At 48.2% G+C, this 14,141-nt stretch overlaps 1 protein-coding gene across 10 annotated transcripts in view; it reads right to left on the minus strand.

Annotated features, from left to right (window-relative positions):
* TLN2 (talin 2) overlaps positions 1-14,141 on the minus strand; it is a 504,733-nt gene that overhangs the window by 38,741 nt on the left and 451,851 nt on the right. For all 10 annotated transcript variants that reach the window (XM_019968737.2, XM_019968738.2, XM_019968739.2 and 7 more), the window contains 4 exons: positions 8,519-8,685; positions 7,181-7,364; positions 3,414-3,539; positions 3,101-3,217 (listed from right to left, as the gene is read on the minus strand). In XM_019968737.2, the coding sequence (XP_019824296.2) occupies positions 3,101-3,217; positions 3,414-3,539; positions 7,181-7,364; positions 8,519-8,685 (594 nt within the window). The remainder of the gene's footprint in view (positions 1-3,100; positions 3,218-3,413; positions 3,540-7,180; positions 7,365-8,518; positions 8,686-14,141) is intronic.

The following is a 14,141-nucleotide window of genomic DNA, read 5'->3' on the forward strand; positions in this document are numbered from 1 at the left end:
GTGAGAAATGGAAAAGCTGAAAAAAGTCAAAGAGGGAAGAATGGAAATAACATATGCTTCCCCTACTGGCTGCAGCGCAGTGTCTGAAAACCGAGCCAGCTATGGGAGGAAACTGGTCAAATGGCAGGAAATCAGAAATGTAACTGGAGTACAGTAATATCATTCTTGCTTTCAAAATTCCAGCGTGGATAAGCCCCACACACCTGTCTGCAGCATTCCTGGGGGGAGAGTGTGGGGCGGAGAATGATCCACACTGTTAACATGCTTGCCTGCGGACACTGACACTCCATGTGCATTAACTCCACCCCCGGGGTGGTGGGGTGGGGTGGACTGTGCAGCTTCCCAGATCTTCTGGCCCATTCCTGCTGATACCTCAGTGGTCCCCAGAAGCTCCGCAGCCCTGATGCTGGTTCCAGAGCAAGACTGACCTGGATGAATCACTCTGGACTCAGCTCTCTCTCTTAAAGACAGTGTGAAGCTGGGGAAGAATAAAGCATTCCATTTCTTCTATTCTCAGCCTGTCTTACAAATATAACTGCCTAATTGTGTGGAGGTGTTCATGTCGAGCCTGCCACCGTGACATTGTGAATTATTTAACAATACTCATACACCTTTAGAGAAGCTGAAATACATTAGCTATGGTAAGTGAGTATCTCACTTTAAAATTCCACCTGCCAGTCAAGCCAACCATTTCTGCTTCCAGCCCATCTGCCACGGTTCTACCATGAGTGATGGATCCCTGAATACGAGGACCCCTGAAACAGGTGGGGCTGCTCTGTCTTCAGTCCTTGTTGTTGTTCAGTCGCTAAGTTGTGTCTTTGCAACCCCATGGGCTGCAGCACACCAGCCTTCCCTGTCCTTCACTATGTCCCAGAGTCTTCAGCCCTACGCAGCCATGTTTGAGCCACGATTCAGAAGGGAGGACCCAGCTGACATCCCTGTCATGTGCCCATCAGCGTCAAACATCACTAACCCCCTAAAAATGAACAACAGCAATCTACTGCCCAGGACCACCCCTTAATGCTGCAGTGTGATGAGCATGGACAGAGCCCTCCATGCTAACATGGGCCTTAGGGCTCATGCTACTTTGGGAACCTCCTATGTTCATGGACATGCATTGTCTAGGTCAATTCTTTTTTTTTTTTTTTTTGATCTAGGTCAATTCTAGGCTGACCATCTGTAATATCCCAGGAATTACAAATCTCTTTCATTGCCACTGTTTGGCCCACCCACACCTGTCAGAATGTGCTCTAGACTTTTGATAAGAAACCTCAGCTCAGGGACTTCCCTGGTGATCCAGTGGTTAAGAAACTGAGCTTCCAATGCAGGGGGTGTGGGTTCCATCCCTGGTCAGGGAACTAAGATCCCACATGCCATGTGGTATGGTATGGCCAAAAAATAAAATTAAAAAAAAAGAAAAGAAACTCCTAGCCCATGTAGGCAGGTGAGAGCCAGGCAGCAGTCTTAAGGATACTGCCTGCAGTTTTTAGTTTCTTCTTTGTGTGAGAACTAAGCACAATGGCAACCAAGGTTGGAGTCATTAAAAACAGGACACAAGAACCCAAGTCTTCACCACTAAAACCCAACAGAATTGCTCATCTCTGCTGCTTCCCAGATGGCACTAGTGTTAAAGAACTCGCCTGCCAATGCAGGAGACATAAGAGATGTGGGTTTCACCCCAGGGTCATGAAGATCCCCTGGAGAAGGAAATGGAAACCCACTTCAGTATTCTTGCCTGAAGAATTCCATGGACAGAGGAGCCTTGAGGGCTATAGTCTGTAGGGTTGCAAGAGCTGACATGACTGAAGCAACTTAGCACGCACACACTGCTGACCCTCAGGAGCTTGTGGCCTTTGCAGGTGACTCTCTGAAGACTCCTCCTTCCAAAAGAGAAGCTGAATCTGTGAGCAGATCTGCTATTAAAAAGGAACCTCACATGATGGCCCATGTTGCCTCTGCATTTAAATTTTATTTATCTGCAATTCTTTGAAAAATATCCTAAAGCTGTCTGTTTAAGTCATTTGGCCTACTGAGAATAAAGGTACATATAAAATAATGAAAATAAATAGCATTTGTAATAGTAAATTAAAAAAAGAGGAATCTTAGTTTGAAGGTACTCATTTTCAGCATATTTGTTTCAAGGGATTAGGATGAGGCAATCCACAAGGCAATCCACGACCACCATGGAGTCAAAAGAACAGGAGACAACCACAGTAACCCCAGGATACCCTCATTCTAAGACAGTGGAACTGGGCAAGAGTGAACACAGGGTCGGAGTCTCTGAGATCAGACACCTCACGTGGAAGGCAGCCTGAAGTTAAAGGGAAGTGTCCCCAGTAAAAGCGTCTGGGTTTTCCTAACAGTGAACTCAGACTCCCACATCTATCTGTGTGCAGCAGGATGAGCTGTTGTTGGTGGCCATGGGAATCAGGCGAGGACTTCCCTGCTGTCTCAGTGAATAAGAATCCGCCTGCCAATGGAAGGGACACAGGTTTGGTCCCTCGTCCAGGAAGATTCCACATGCCACGGAGCAAGTAAGCCCATGTGCCGTGACTACTGAAGCCTACGTGCTCAGGGCCTGTGAGCTGCAACTGCTGAATTCTGTGCACCCTACAGCCCATGCCTCACAACAAGAGAAACCAGCGCAGTGAGAAGCCTGTGCACCGCAACAAAGAAACAGCCTGTTTCCCGCAACTAGAGAAAGCCTGCATGCATCAATGAAGACCCAGTACAACCAAAAATGAATAATAAAATAAGTAAAATTAAAAAAAAAAAAGCATAAACTCAAGGCGAGTGCAAGGGGCCACAATGAGTTTTCCCTTTGCCGAGGCTCTTCTGCAGTGCTTTCATTTTATGCTGCTATTTTAGTGGAATTAAACATGGTCCCAAGTCATACATTAATTCATTTAATTACATTTGCAAACTGATCCTAGCCAAACTCTGAGGTCAGTATCACATAGGTTCTCCATGGCACAAGGCTACCAGCAGGCAGGTGAGTGGGCCCCCCTAGCTCAGGCACTCCAAGTAAAATCTCAGAGAAGTTGCACTGGGGTCGGCTATTGCACACAGGGCCCTAGGGAGGTGACTGGTGGCTCCTTACCGTGAGCTCCTGCTTCATGTACTCGATGGTGGCCTCTAGTGCCCGTGTGCCCCGAGTGGCCTCGTCCTCCACTGCCTTCACGGTCTTGAGGAGGGAGGTGACATTGGTCACCATCACCTGCATGGGAAGACAGGCCAAGAGAAAACAGTGAGCTGAGGTCCCATCCCTCTTAGTGCAGCTCTAATGTGCCCACACCTCTACGTGAGGAAGAAACTCAGATGCTCACTGCCCCCTTCAAAACCCGAGAGTGTCATCTCTGTCTCTCACTGGAGCACCCCTGGCATACTTGCCCCTGGCTGGGGCTCCACTCTACCTTGGCAGCCCCCTTGAGCTGGTACATGGAGGGGTCATCGGCAGGCTTGCTGGCAGCTCCCTTGGTAGCACCAATGAGATCTGAGAGGGCCTTGGCCACGTCTTTGATGGCATTGATCAACACTACCTGAAAGAGAGCATGCACCCCCGGTGAGCAGCCGCACCAAGATCACAGCACAAGAGCAGGGCAGGGGGGACCTGGGAGGCGGGGCTCAGTGTCCACAGCTCCCCTGCCCACAGCACAGGACCAAGATCACACAGCACAAGAGCAGGGCTGGGGGGACCTGGGAGGCGGGGCTCAGCGTCCACAGCTCCCCCGCCGGCAGCACAGGACCAAGATCACACAGCACAAGAGCAGGGCAGGGGGGACCTGGGAGGCGGGCCTCAGTGTCCACAGCTCCCCTGCCTGCAGCACAGGACCAAGATCACACAGCACAAGAGCAGGGCAGGGGGGACCTGGGAGGCGGGGCTCAGCGTCCACAGCTCCCCCGCCCGCAGCACAGGAGAGTCCCCAGGGCCTGCCCTTGGAGACTCCAGTGTAGGAGTCTGGGTGGAAATCCAGAATCCACGCTTGAAGAAGTTCCCTGAGGGAGGCAGATACTGAGCCAGAATGCCGAACCCAGGTACAGTCTATCTGGCAAGTTCAGAAACATGTCCTGGCTGACAGCTCTGCTGAAAAGCTGTCTGTTAAAGGATGAAGGCAGCTAGGCAGACACCCTGAGAGGCAAAACCACTCACCTGTACCCAGAACTGGTCACCAAAAGCACTGCGAACAAAATGCACGCCCCCTGGCCTGGCCTGCAGCTCCCATAGCAGCCTGCCTGCATCCCCAAGTGGGATCCTGACCCACTCGCCATGCTACAGGCATGGAGGTCTATCTTTTTCCCCATTGGAAATCCTCCCCGACTCTGACCTCAGGGCCTCTGCTCCATCCCCTTCTCTGCCTGGACCCCAGCTTTTTTATCCTTCAGGTCTCAGGGCAAATGTCACGTCCTCAGAGATCCTACTTGACCACTTGCGCCACAAGCCCATCTCCACCGGAATGCCCTCAGCTCGCCCTGCTTTATTTAATGCACTTAGCTGTAGTATAATAGTGATAAAGTAAGGTGGAATTAGTTCATTATATACCATCTGCCTTCCTCGACTGGGATGGACGCTCCAGGAGGGCCAGCCAGGACTTCTGTTGTGTCTTGCACTCAGAACAAGGCCTGGCATGTGGTGGGCACTCAGCAAATCCTCAGGCAATGAGTGGATATACAGGTGTGAACCCACATAACACTAGATGGAACTCAGCGCCTTCACTCTTCTAACTGAACAGACAACAGACCACTTCTGGGTGACTTGGAATCTCAAGTACCAGGTGTCCTTAGGAATTCCATGATGCTGGGTATGACATTTAAGTCTTCTGGGTCCAACAGCTACAATAACAACTCCTAATTCTTACAACAGCAGCTTCCCTGCACAGAGGGCAGTGTTCCAGGTGCCGAGCCAAGTACAACGCACACGATCTTATTTAACCCTCATCACTACCTTTTCAAGTGGGAACTACAATAATTGTGTCCATACTTGAAGAGCCTGGGATCAGCTGGGTTGGGATTCAGACTCTGGTCAGCGTGATGCCAAGGACACGGTCTTCACTTCCACACTGTATTGGGCTCCTGTGGCCCTGGCTCCTTATCTGCAAATGGGGTGAGTAGTGCTAGCCGCACCCACCCACCCCCTACCACACTGCCGGCAGATGAACCAGGTAACAAATGTGAAAACATCTTAGAAACACTAGCGTCCCAGACACTGCAAGCACAGCCAGGCTGTGACTCCCAGCCTCCCACCCTCTCCATCTCGTGGCTTCTCACCCACAGAGTGCACGAACCTCTGCCAGACTCTAAAACCACAGGGCAGGCTGGGTTGTGACGGGGCTCCCGAGAAGGGGCTGTGGTGGGGACCACAGGGGAGAGGCAGAGTGGGCAGCTGTGCTGCTGACACCTGGCACAGGCTGTCCCCTCCCAGTCACTGGACACTGACCAGGAACAAGTGGGTGTACCTTTCAGACAGGGTATTTTGTACTGGTGGTCTCAAAAGAAGATGGGCTCTGGGACATCTGGATCATTTGGGAGTTAAAGACTAAGCAATTCGATACATTTTGGATTTAAATCCAAAGATCTAAATCCTCCCAGCTGATTCATTCCAGGTTGAGCCAGGCTCGGGTTCCAACTGCACTCATGCATTTTCTAGCTTTTCCTTCTTCCATGCGGGTAAGAACAATACCCAGGCAGAGATTTCTGTGAATGCTTTGAATTCCACAGGGCAGTCAATCTGGGCTCTGATATTATCAAAGAGAAAGCCAGCACAGGAGTAAAAAGCCAACACATGGAATGTTTCCCTCAAGGGGCTCCACTCCACTGGAAGATGTCAGGAAGGGAGGGGTCACAGCCGTGTGGGAACAGAGCTGGTGGTCTGGTTGTATTCATCAGCACAATAGCTGTCATCAACTCTGGCACAGGACGGAGGGACCCTTCGTCTCCAGTGATGTCCAAATGGGCCTAACAGGCTTGTTAATTCAGTATAGTTCAAGCAGTAGAAACTGAAGTGTTCACCATTTGATGGTGCTGGGCGGTGAAACAACAGAGGGATATTTAAATTTTGCATTCAGGAATGGGAAGAATCCATCAATGCTGGCCATGGTTGGCTGTTAGTTCAGCAAGAGCTCAACTACTCTGTTGGGCATCCACGATGTGTTGGAAGCCGTGAGTTTGTTTCAAAGATCAATAAACCATGGTTTCTGTCCTTGAGGAGTTGATGGTCTTGGCTGGGGGCTAAGGACCCAGCAGGTAACATCAGTGAAGTGGCTGAATCTGAAGCAGAGAGTCACAGAGCCTGGAGACCATCTCTGCCCCCAAGTTCCTCTCTCTCTTCCCCTTCAGAGTCAGATTTCTCAAATAGGGCATCTATACATACTGCCTCCTACCTTCAGCCTCATCTGGCCACTCCTCACTAACAGCCCTGACAGGGTGACCGCTGCCATCCATGGCGCTGGAGTTGGCTCTCACATCTCCTTTCTTGCCTCCTCGGCAGCATCTCTGGAGGGCTGAAGCACTGCTTCCTCTTAACATCAGGCCCCTGGCTTTCTTCCCACCAGCTGCTGCCACTTCTCAGTCTCCTTGTGCATCTTTTTCCTGAAGATGGTCCAAATGATGGGTTCCTCAGCTTTGCCCTGACCCCGTCTCCTCATTCTCCTCTGTGGCTGTGGTCACTGTTTACTGGAGAACAAGCCCTGCATCCACACCCTCCAACCTGAGCCAGCTCAAGCCTACTCACTTGTTCCAGCTGAGTGTCTCTCTGGAACTTCTAATTCAAAACACTGCAATCTGAATCCATCTGCATCTCCACCCAGGCCAGGCCTCCCTCCAGGGAGCCTCGGCTGGGTACCGGGAGCCACTGTCCATTCACTGATGTAGCCTGAAACACACAGTTGTCCTGGCCAGCTCCCTTGCTGTTATCTCCAAACACTCAGCGTGACCAGTCATTTACCAAGCCCAGCAGAGACCTCCTTACAGATTCCTCTCAAACCTGTGGGCGTGTATCCATTGCCACAGCTGCGCTACAGTCCATGCCACGATGCTGCCTGGATAACTGCTTCCTACCAGTCCCTAAACCACAGACGCACCCACACACATACTGTCTATTCCCCAAGTTCCTATTTTGCCTTCAGTTTCTTCTAAGACCTGTGCATAGAGTCTGTGGGAACATGAGGCCTGACGACATGCCTACCTGGGTCTCAGGATCATCAGAGCCCAAGCTGGCGGCCCCCAGCTTGACCACCTCAGCGAGCTGGGTGATGGTGGCTGCAGAGGACTGAGCTGCCTGGGCCAGCTTGTCCGGAGTGGACGCAGCCCCCGACACCAGCAATTTTGTGTCTTCCACCAAGGCCTTGGCTGTCTTCAGAATGTTCTCCCTGAGGGGAGGGAGGGCAGGGGAAGGGGGCAGACAAAGGGTAGACATTGGTCACTGGTAGTCAGGAAGAAAAGAAACCCTGTGTGTGTGTGCTCAGTCATGTCTGACACTTTGCGACCCCATGGACTGTAGCCCGCCAGGTTCCTCTGTCCATGGGATTTTTCAGGCAAGAATACTGGAGTGGGTTATTTCCTACTCCAGGGGATCTTCCCGACCCAGGGAATGAACTCACATCTCTTGTGTCTCCTGCACTGGCAGGTGGATTCTTTACAACTAGCACCACCTGGGAAGCTCAGTTAGGAAGAAAAGAAATCCTCCTAAGGGCTTTTATTAAAGAAGAGAAGGGATCCAGTTCTCCTCTTGTCATAGGAGGCTCTCATCTCCATGTAAGAGAATTAGGATAGAGGAGAGGAAAGTCAGCTCAGAATTCCCAGTCAGTTAATCGTAAAACTTCAATTACAGATTCAGGGCTATCAGTTTGGTCCCCTTCCCCCACCCCGTACCTTCCTCCCTGTGGTTCCTAGTGGCCCTGAAAATACTTCATAGTGACAGGGGGCTGTGAGGACACGTGGGCAAGGGGACCTGGACATCAGAGCCCAGGGGGCTGAGTTTTGGAAGGGGTGACAGGGCACTGGGAATCACCTCCCCTGCCCAGTCTTGGGGCAGTGGAGAGAGGAAGAAAGGTGCTGGACACGTGGCAAGCACACGGGGGGATATATCCAGCAGCAAACGGAGACCCTAGCACCAGCCTCCGAAGCAGAGTCTGAAGAGCCAGCCTGGGAGAGACAGCAGGCTTGGAGCTTCACTCTCCATTTAGGTAGGAGCTAAATGCCTGTCCGGGCCACTCCCAGTCCCACTGGGGTTAGTGAAAAAATCGAGGGCATAGCTTTTTAGCTTAGAAATAACAAAAAAGACGAAAAAGTTGGAACAGACTGGATGTAGGCTGTGAATGGCAGAGCTGGAACACAATTCTGTTTGCAGTTGAGCAAAGGCACTTATTTGGATTACGTGGTCCATTTCCCCCACTTGAACATCCTTGCGAAATAAAAATGCATAACCATATTTCTGGATGTTGGTCAGCATCTCCAAAGTCCATCAGGCCACAATGAACGTCTCCCTGTCCAGGAGCCCCCAGGATGGCTGTCACTCCCATACCTGTGGTCTGCGAATGTCTCGTTGTTCTCTGCATTCAGGGTCCCTGCAGTCGCAAACATGATGGTGGTGTCCAGGTCGGCGATGATCCCAGATACGGCAGTGGCAGCTGTGATACATGCCTGGGTCCCCTTGTTCCCAGCCTGGAGAGCGGACAGCACCAAGGATACCTGAGGGCAGAGAGGGAAAGTCAGTGGGTGTGGAAGATGGAGAAAATACAACCCCAAAGTTTAAAAACTAAAAAAAAAAAGACCACAAAGAACACAAAAAATAGAAGAGGAGGAAACTCTTCCAAACTCACTTTACGAGGCCAACATTACTCTGACACCAAAACCAGGCAACGATACCACACAAAAAAAGACAATTACAGGCCAATATCCTTGATGAACACAGAGCAAAAATCCTCCACAAAATATCAAGAAACCAAATTCAACAAAACAATAAAAGTATCACACACCATAATCAAGTGGAAATTACTCCAGGGTTGCAACATTGGTTCAACATCCAGATATCAATGTGATATACCACATTTACAAAACAAAGGGTAGAAATTAAATAAGTCATCTCAATAAATGCAGATAAAGCATTTGACAAAATTCAACAGCCATTTATGAAAAACACTCTCAACAAAGTGCATATAGAGAGAACATATATCTCAATACAATAAAGGCCACATACAACAAGCCGATAGTTAACATTATATTCAAAGGTGAAAAGCTAAATGCTTTTCTTCTAAGATCAGGAACAAGACAAGGATGGCCACCCTCACCAGTTTAAGTCAATACAATAGTAGAAGTCCTAGCCAGAGCAGTAAGACAAGAAAAAAAATAAAAGGCATGCAAATTGGAAAGCAAGAGTAAAACTGTCCCTATTGGCAGATGACATGATATTCTATATAAAAAACCCTGATGATTCCATAAAAAAAACACCAAACTTTTAGAACTAATAAATGAATTCAGTAAATTTGCAGGATACAAAATCAATAAACAAAAACCTATTGTGTGTCTGTATACTAATAATGAACCAGCAGAAAGAGAAATTAGGAAATCAATCCCATTTATAACTGCATCAAAAAGAATAGAATACTTAGGAATACATTTAACCAAGGAGGAGAAAGACTTGTGTACTGAAAACTATAAGAAGTCAAAGAAATTGAAAAAGGTACAAATAAATGAAAAGATATTTGTGCTCATGGATTAGAAGAATATTGTTAAAATATCCATACTACCAAAACCAATACACAATTTAACACAATTCTTGCCAAAATTAAAATGGCATTTTTCACAGAAAATGAACAGTCCTAAAATTTGTACGGAACCATAAAAGATCCAAATAGCTAAAGCAATCTTGAGAAAGAACAAAACTGGGGGCATTATGCTTTTAGATTTCAAACTAAATCAGAAAGCAACAGCAATGAAAACAGTATGGTAAAGGCATAAGAACAGATATATAGATGGAATTAGAAAGCTCAGAAATGAACCCATTCATATCTGATCAATTAATTTATGACAAAGGAGCAAAGAATATACAATGGGGGAAGAACAGTATAGTCATTAAATGGTGTTGAAAAAACTGAACAGCCATATGCAAAAAAATCAAACTGTATCACCATGATTCACCATACACAAAAATTAACTCAAACTGGGTTAAACATAAGACCTGAATATAAGACCTGAAACCATAAAACCCCTAGAAGAAAATATAGCTGGTCACTTCCTTGACAGAGGTCTTGGCAATGGATCTGACACTTAAAGCACAAGCAACAAAGCAAAAATAAACAAGTGGAACTTGTTTACATATTGATATACGTATATATGTACATATATATGAATATATAAAACTAAAAAGCTTCTGCACAGTAAAGGAAACCACCAACAAAATGGAAAGGCAATCTACTGAAACGGAGAAAATATTTGCAAATCATATATTTGATAAACATAAATAGAACTCAAACTTACACAACTCAATAGCCAACCTCACCCCCCCAAAAAAACCCATCATTTTAAAAACTGGCAGACTATCTAAATGGACATTTTTTCTGCAAAAGATACACAGATGGCCAATCAGTTCAGTTCAGTTGCTCAGTCGTGTCCGACTCTTTGCGACCCCATGAATCGCAGCATGCCAGGCCTCCCAACAGGCACATGCAAAGATGCTCCACATGACTATCAGGGAAATGCAAATCCAAACCACAGTGAAATATCTATCACCTCACATTGTCAGAAAGTTTATTATCAAAACGAAGTAACGAGTGCGGGCAAAGATGTAGAAGAAGGCGAACCCTTATGCAACTTTTGCTGGAAATAAAAATTGGTGCAGGCGTATATGAAAAATTTTATGGAGATCCCTCAAAATATAAACATAGAACACTCATATGACCCAGCAATTTCACTTCTGGCTATGTATTCGAAGAAAAAGAAAACACTAACTCAAAAAGATATATGCACCTTCAAGTTCATTGGAAAACTATTTGTCATAGTCAAGACATAGAAAAAATCTAAGCATCCATCAAAGGACATTAGATAAAGGGAATGTGGTACATATATGCAAAGGAAAATTATTCAGCCATAAGAATGAAATCTTGCCATTTTCAACAACATGAATGGACATCAAAGACATTATACTAAGAGAAATAAATCAAAGAAGGACAAGTGCCACATTCCTCCCTTTTATGCGGAATCTGAAAACAAAGACAAAAACACACACCAAGCCCAAAGATACAGAGAACAGATCAGTGACTGCCAGCGGCGGGGGATGAGGAGGAGGAATGGGAAAAAGAAGAGAAACTTTCTGTTCTCAGTTTAAATACACTGAATAAAAATGAAAACAAAACAAAACAAATTCAATCAAATGCACAGAAACAGAGATCAGATCTGTGGTTATGGTAAGGGGGTGGGGTAGAGTTTGGTGGTGGTGAGACAAGGAAACTGGTCAAAGGCAAAACTTCCAGTTCTAAGGTAAATCCTAGGGATGCAATGCACTAATGACGACTATAGCCAACCCGGCTTTGTGATCTTTATAAAAGATGCTGAAGTCCTACGAGTTCTCATCACAAGGAAAAAATACATAGACACATACACTTTTTGCATTTGTAATGAAGTATGAATAACATACAGCGTTATCTATCAACTATATGAATCTCAATAAATCTGGGGGGTGGGTAAAAAACAAAACAAAACAGAACAAACAGAAGAGTGAATTTTCTCTCTGGGAGTCAGTGTGGCTTGGGGTTACCAGCAGTTTGGATTCAGCAGCCTGCCCGCCTTGGCACTGCCTTTGCTGGCGACACAACCTTGGGCAGGGTGTTTCACCTCTCTAAGTCTCAGTTTTCTCATCTGGAAAAGGGGGCTATTACTTCTTACCAATCAAGGCCGATGGGAGGAATAAGTGGGGGGAAATGCATGTAAAGTACTTGGCATGTAATAAGGGTTTACTAGATGGTGCTGGAGAAGACTCCTGACAGTCCATTGGACTATAAGGAGATCAAACCAGTCAATCTTATGGGAAATCAACCCTGAATACTTGTTGGAAGGACTGATGCTGAAGCTCCAGTATTTTGGTCATTTGACGTGAACAGCCAACTCATTGGAATGGGAAAGATTGAGGGCAGAAGGAGAAGAGGGTCAGAGGATAAGACGGCTGGATGGCATCACCAATGCAATAGACATGAACTTGGGCAACCTTCGGGAGATGGTGAGGGACAGAGAGGCTTGTCCTGTAGTCCATGGGGTCACAAAGGGTCGGACATGACTGAACAACAGAGGGCAGGTGCTACTTGATGATAAAAACCACAAAAAGGGTTAAGGGTCAGGCTCCTATGAACAGTGTGGCTGTTTCTGTCCCCACCGATCAGACTTTCTGTAGAAGAGCCCTCTGCTGACACTTGTCACTCCTTCCCTTGGCTGCCTCTTTACTAGAAATTCTCCAGAGTGGACCCCAAAGGGGCTGGAGCCCAAAGAGGATGCCTTCCTTTAACCTCTCTACACGACTCCCTTGCGTCACCACCTGCCACCAGCATACTCTTATGCTTCTAGAGACATTTCCCCCACAAGGCAAGCTGGATCTGCCCCACCCCTGGGGATGGCTCTTCTGCCACGGTAGAGAGGAGCTGAGCTCCCTTCACAACCACCTCCTATCTCCCAGGCCTCCCCCCATGTTCCTGCCACACCAGCCCCCTCCTTCCTTCTCCAGCCACCTCCTGTCTTCCTCTTATGGGTCTGTCCTCCTGGCTGGGGATGATCACACAGACATACCTAGACAGGTAAGGATGGTGCTGGGTGGAGATGGGAGGGCAGGGAGATGCAGCAGGAATCTACCCGTAAGGCTAGATGCTCTGAACAAGCCGACTCCCTGCCTCTGATCCCTCTCCCGGCATCCTGAGTCAGGGGTACTCTGCTTGGAGAAGCAGGAAGATGGAGGGAGGCCAGCTCAGGAAGATCAGCCTGCGTGGCCACGCTCACTGGCACCTTGCAACTTGGACTACCTCCTCCCCTCCTTCATGCTCCTATTCCAAAGTCTCATACAGGGGAACTTGGCAGGAGTAACTTCAACAGGAAGGGCTTTCAAAGGAGGGAGAATGCCTTCCTCGAGCTGAGAGATTTATTTCCTCGTCCTGGGGAAGCCTGGATAGTCCTGTGGGCTGTGGGAGACCGATGCCTGACCACGGTGAGAGACCACGGACAGAGGAGCCTCTGTCCTGGCAGCTTCAGGGGGAGGGTCCCCTGTGCACCCCTCAAGTCCCGCTGCCAAGCTTCTCAACAGTGCGGAGCTCTCTGTCCTACAACCCAAGCGAAGGACAGGGAAACACCCGCTAAGCACGGGTGCTGCTGCCGGCACCCCACGTGGCCTGTACAGCAGTGGCCCTGAAAAATAACTCCGAGAAACCAGCCAAGCAAAACCGTCAGCAAACTGCAGGAGGGTCCAGGAGGAACGGACATTCAGAATGGGGTGCTGTGAACCAGGGAAAACCTCCCAGAAGAAGGGGTGTTGAATAGACTTAGGGAACAGTGGTTGAAATCAATCAAACTTTGAATGGTGTGCCTGGCATGGTGCCAAGCTCTTTGACACTCATCACTGTATATAACCTGCATAACCCCTGGGCCAGGCATTCTTCTTCTTCATCCTCCCTTGACTGACAAGGAAATTGAGGTGTGGCGGGGGAAGTAGCTTAGCTGAGCCCTATGCTCTCTGCTATGAGAGTCTGTCTCTACAAACAGCTGCCCATAGAGTCAGGAAATGTCCTGTGGCTCCTGTCCCCCTTCCTCACTGTGTGAACTTGGGAGGCTTAACCCTGCTGACTGCACTGTCTCCTCTGGAAATAAACAGGTTACACAAGAGGAGATGTGATCCTTCTTACCTAGTCTCAGCACTTGGGAGCCTCCCTGAAAAGGGAGGGTGGGGGCAACCATGTCCCCAGGGGCTTTAGGAGAGGTCCTGGCGCTGACTGTGACTTGGACATGGTCTGACCAGTCTATCCATAGGAGAGCCCATCAAAGTGACCACCAGGGCCCTGACCTCGGTAGGACAGTCCCTCCGTTTCTCAGGACGACGGATCACCCCCAGCTGCCCTGGGGAGACCCTGGGTGGGAGGGAAGACATGTGGACCTGACCGGGCTGGCTGGTTTTG

Source organism: Bos indicus, chromosome 10 (assembly GCF_029378745.1).
Source record: "Bos indicus isolate NIAB-ARS_2022 breed Sahiwal x Tharparkar chromosome 10, NIAB-ARS_B.indTharparkar_mat_pri_1.0, whole genome shotgun sequence".
NCBI classification, from domain to species: domain Eukaryota; kingdom Metazoa; phylum Chordata; class Mammalia; order Artiodactyla; family Bovidae; genus Bos; species Bos indicus.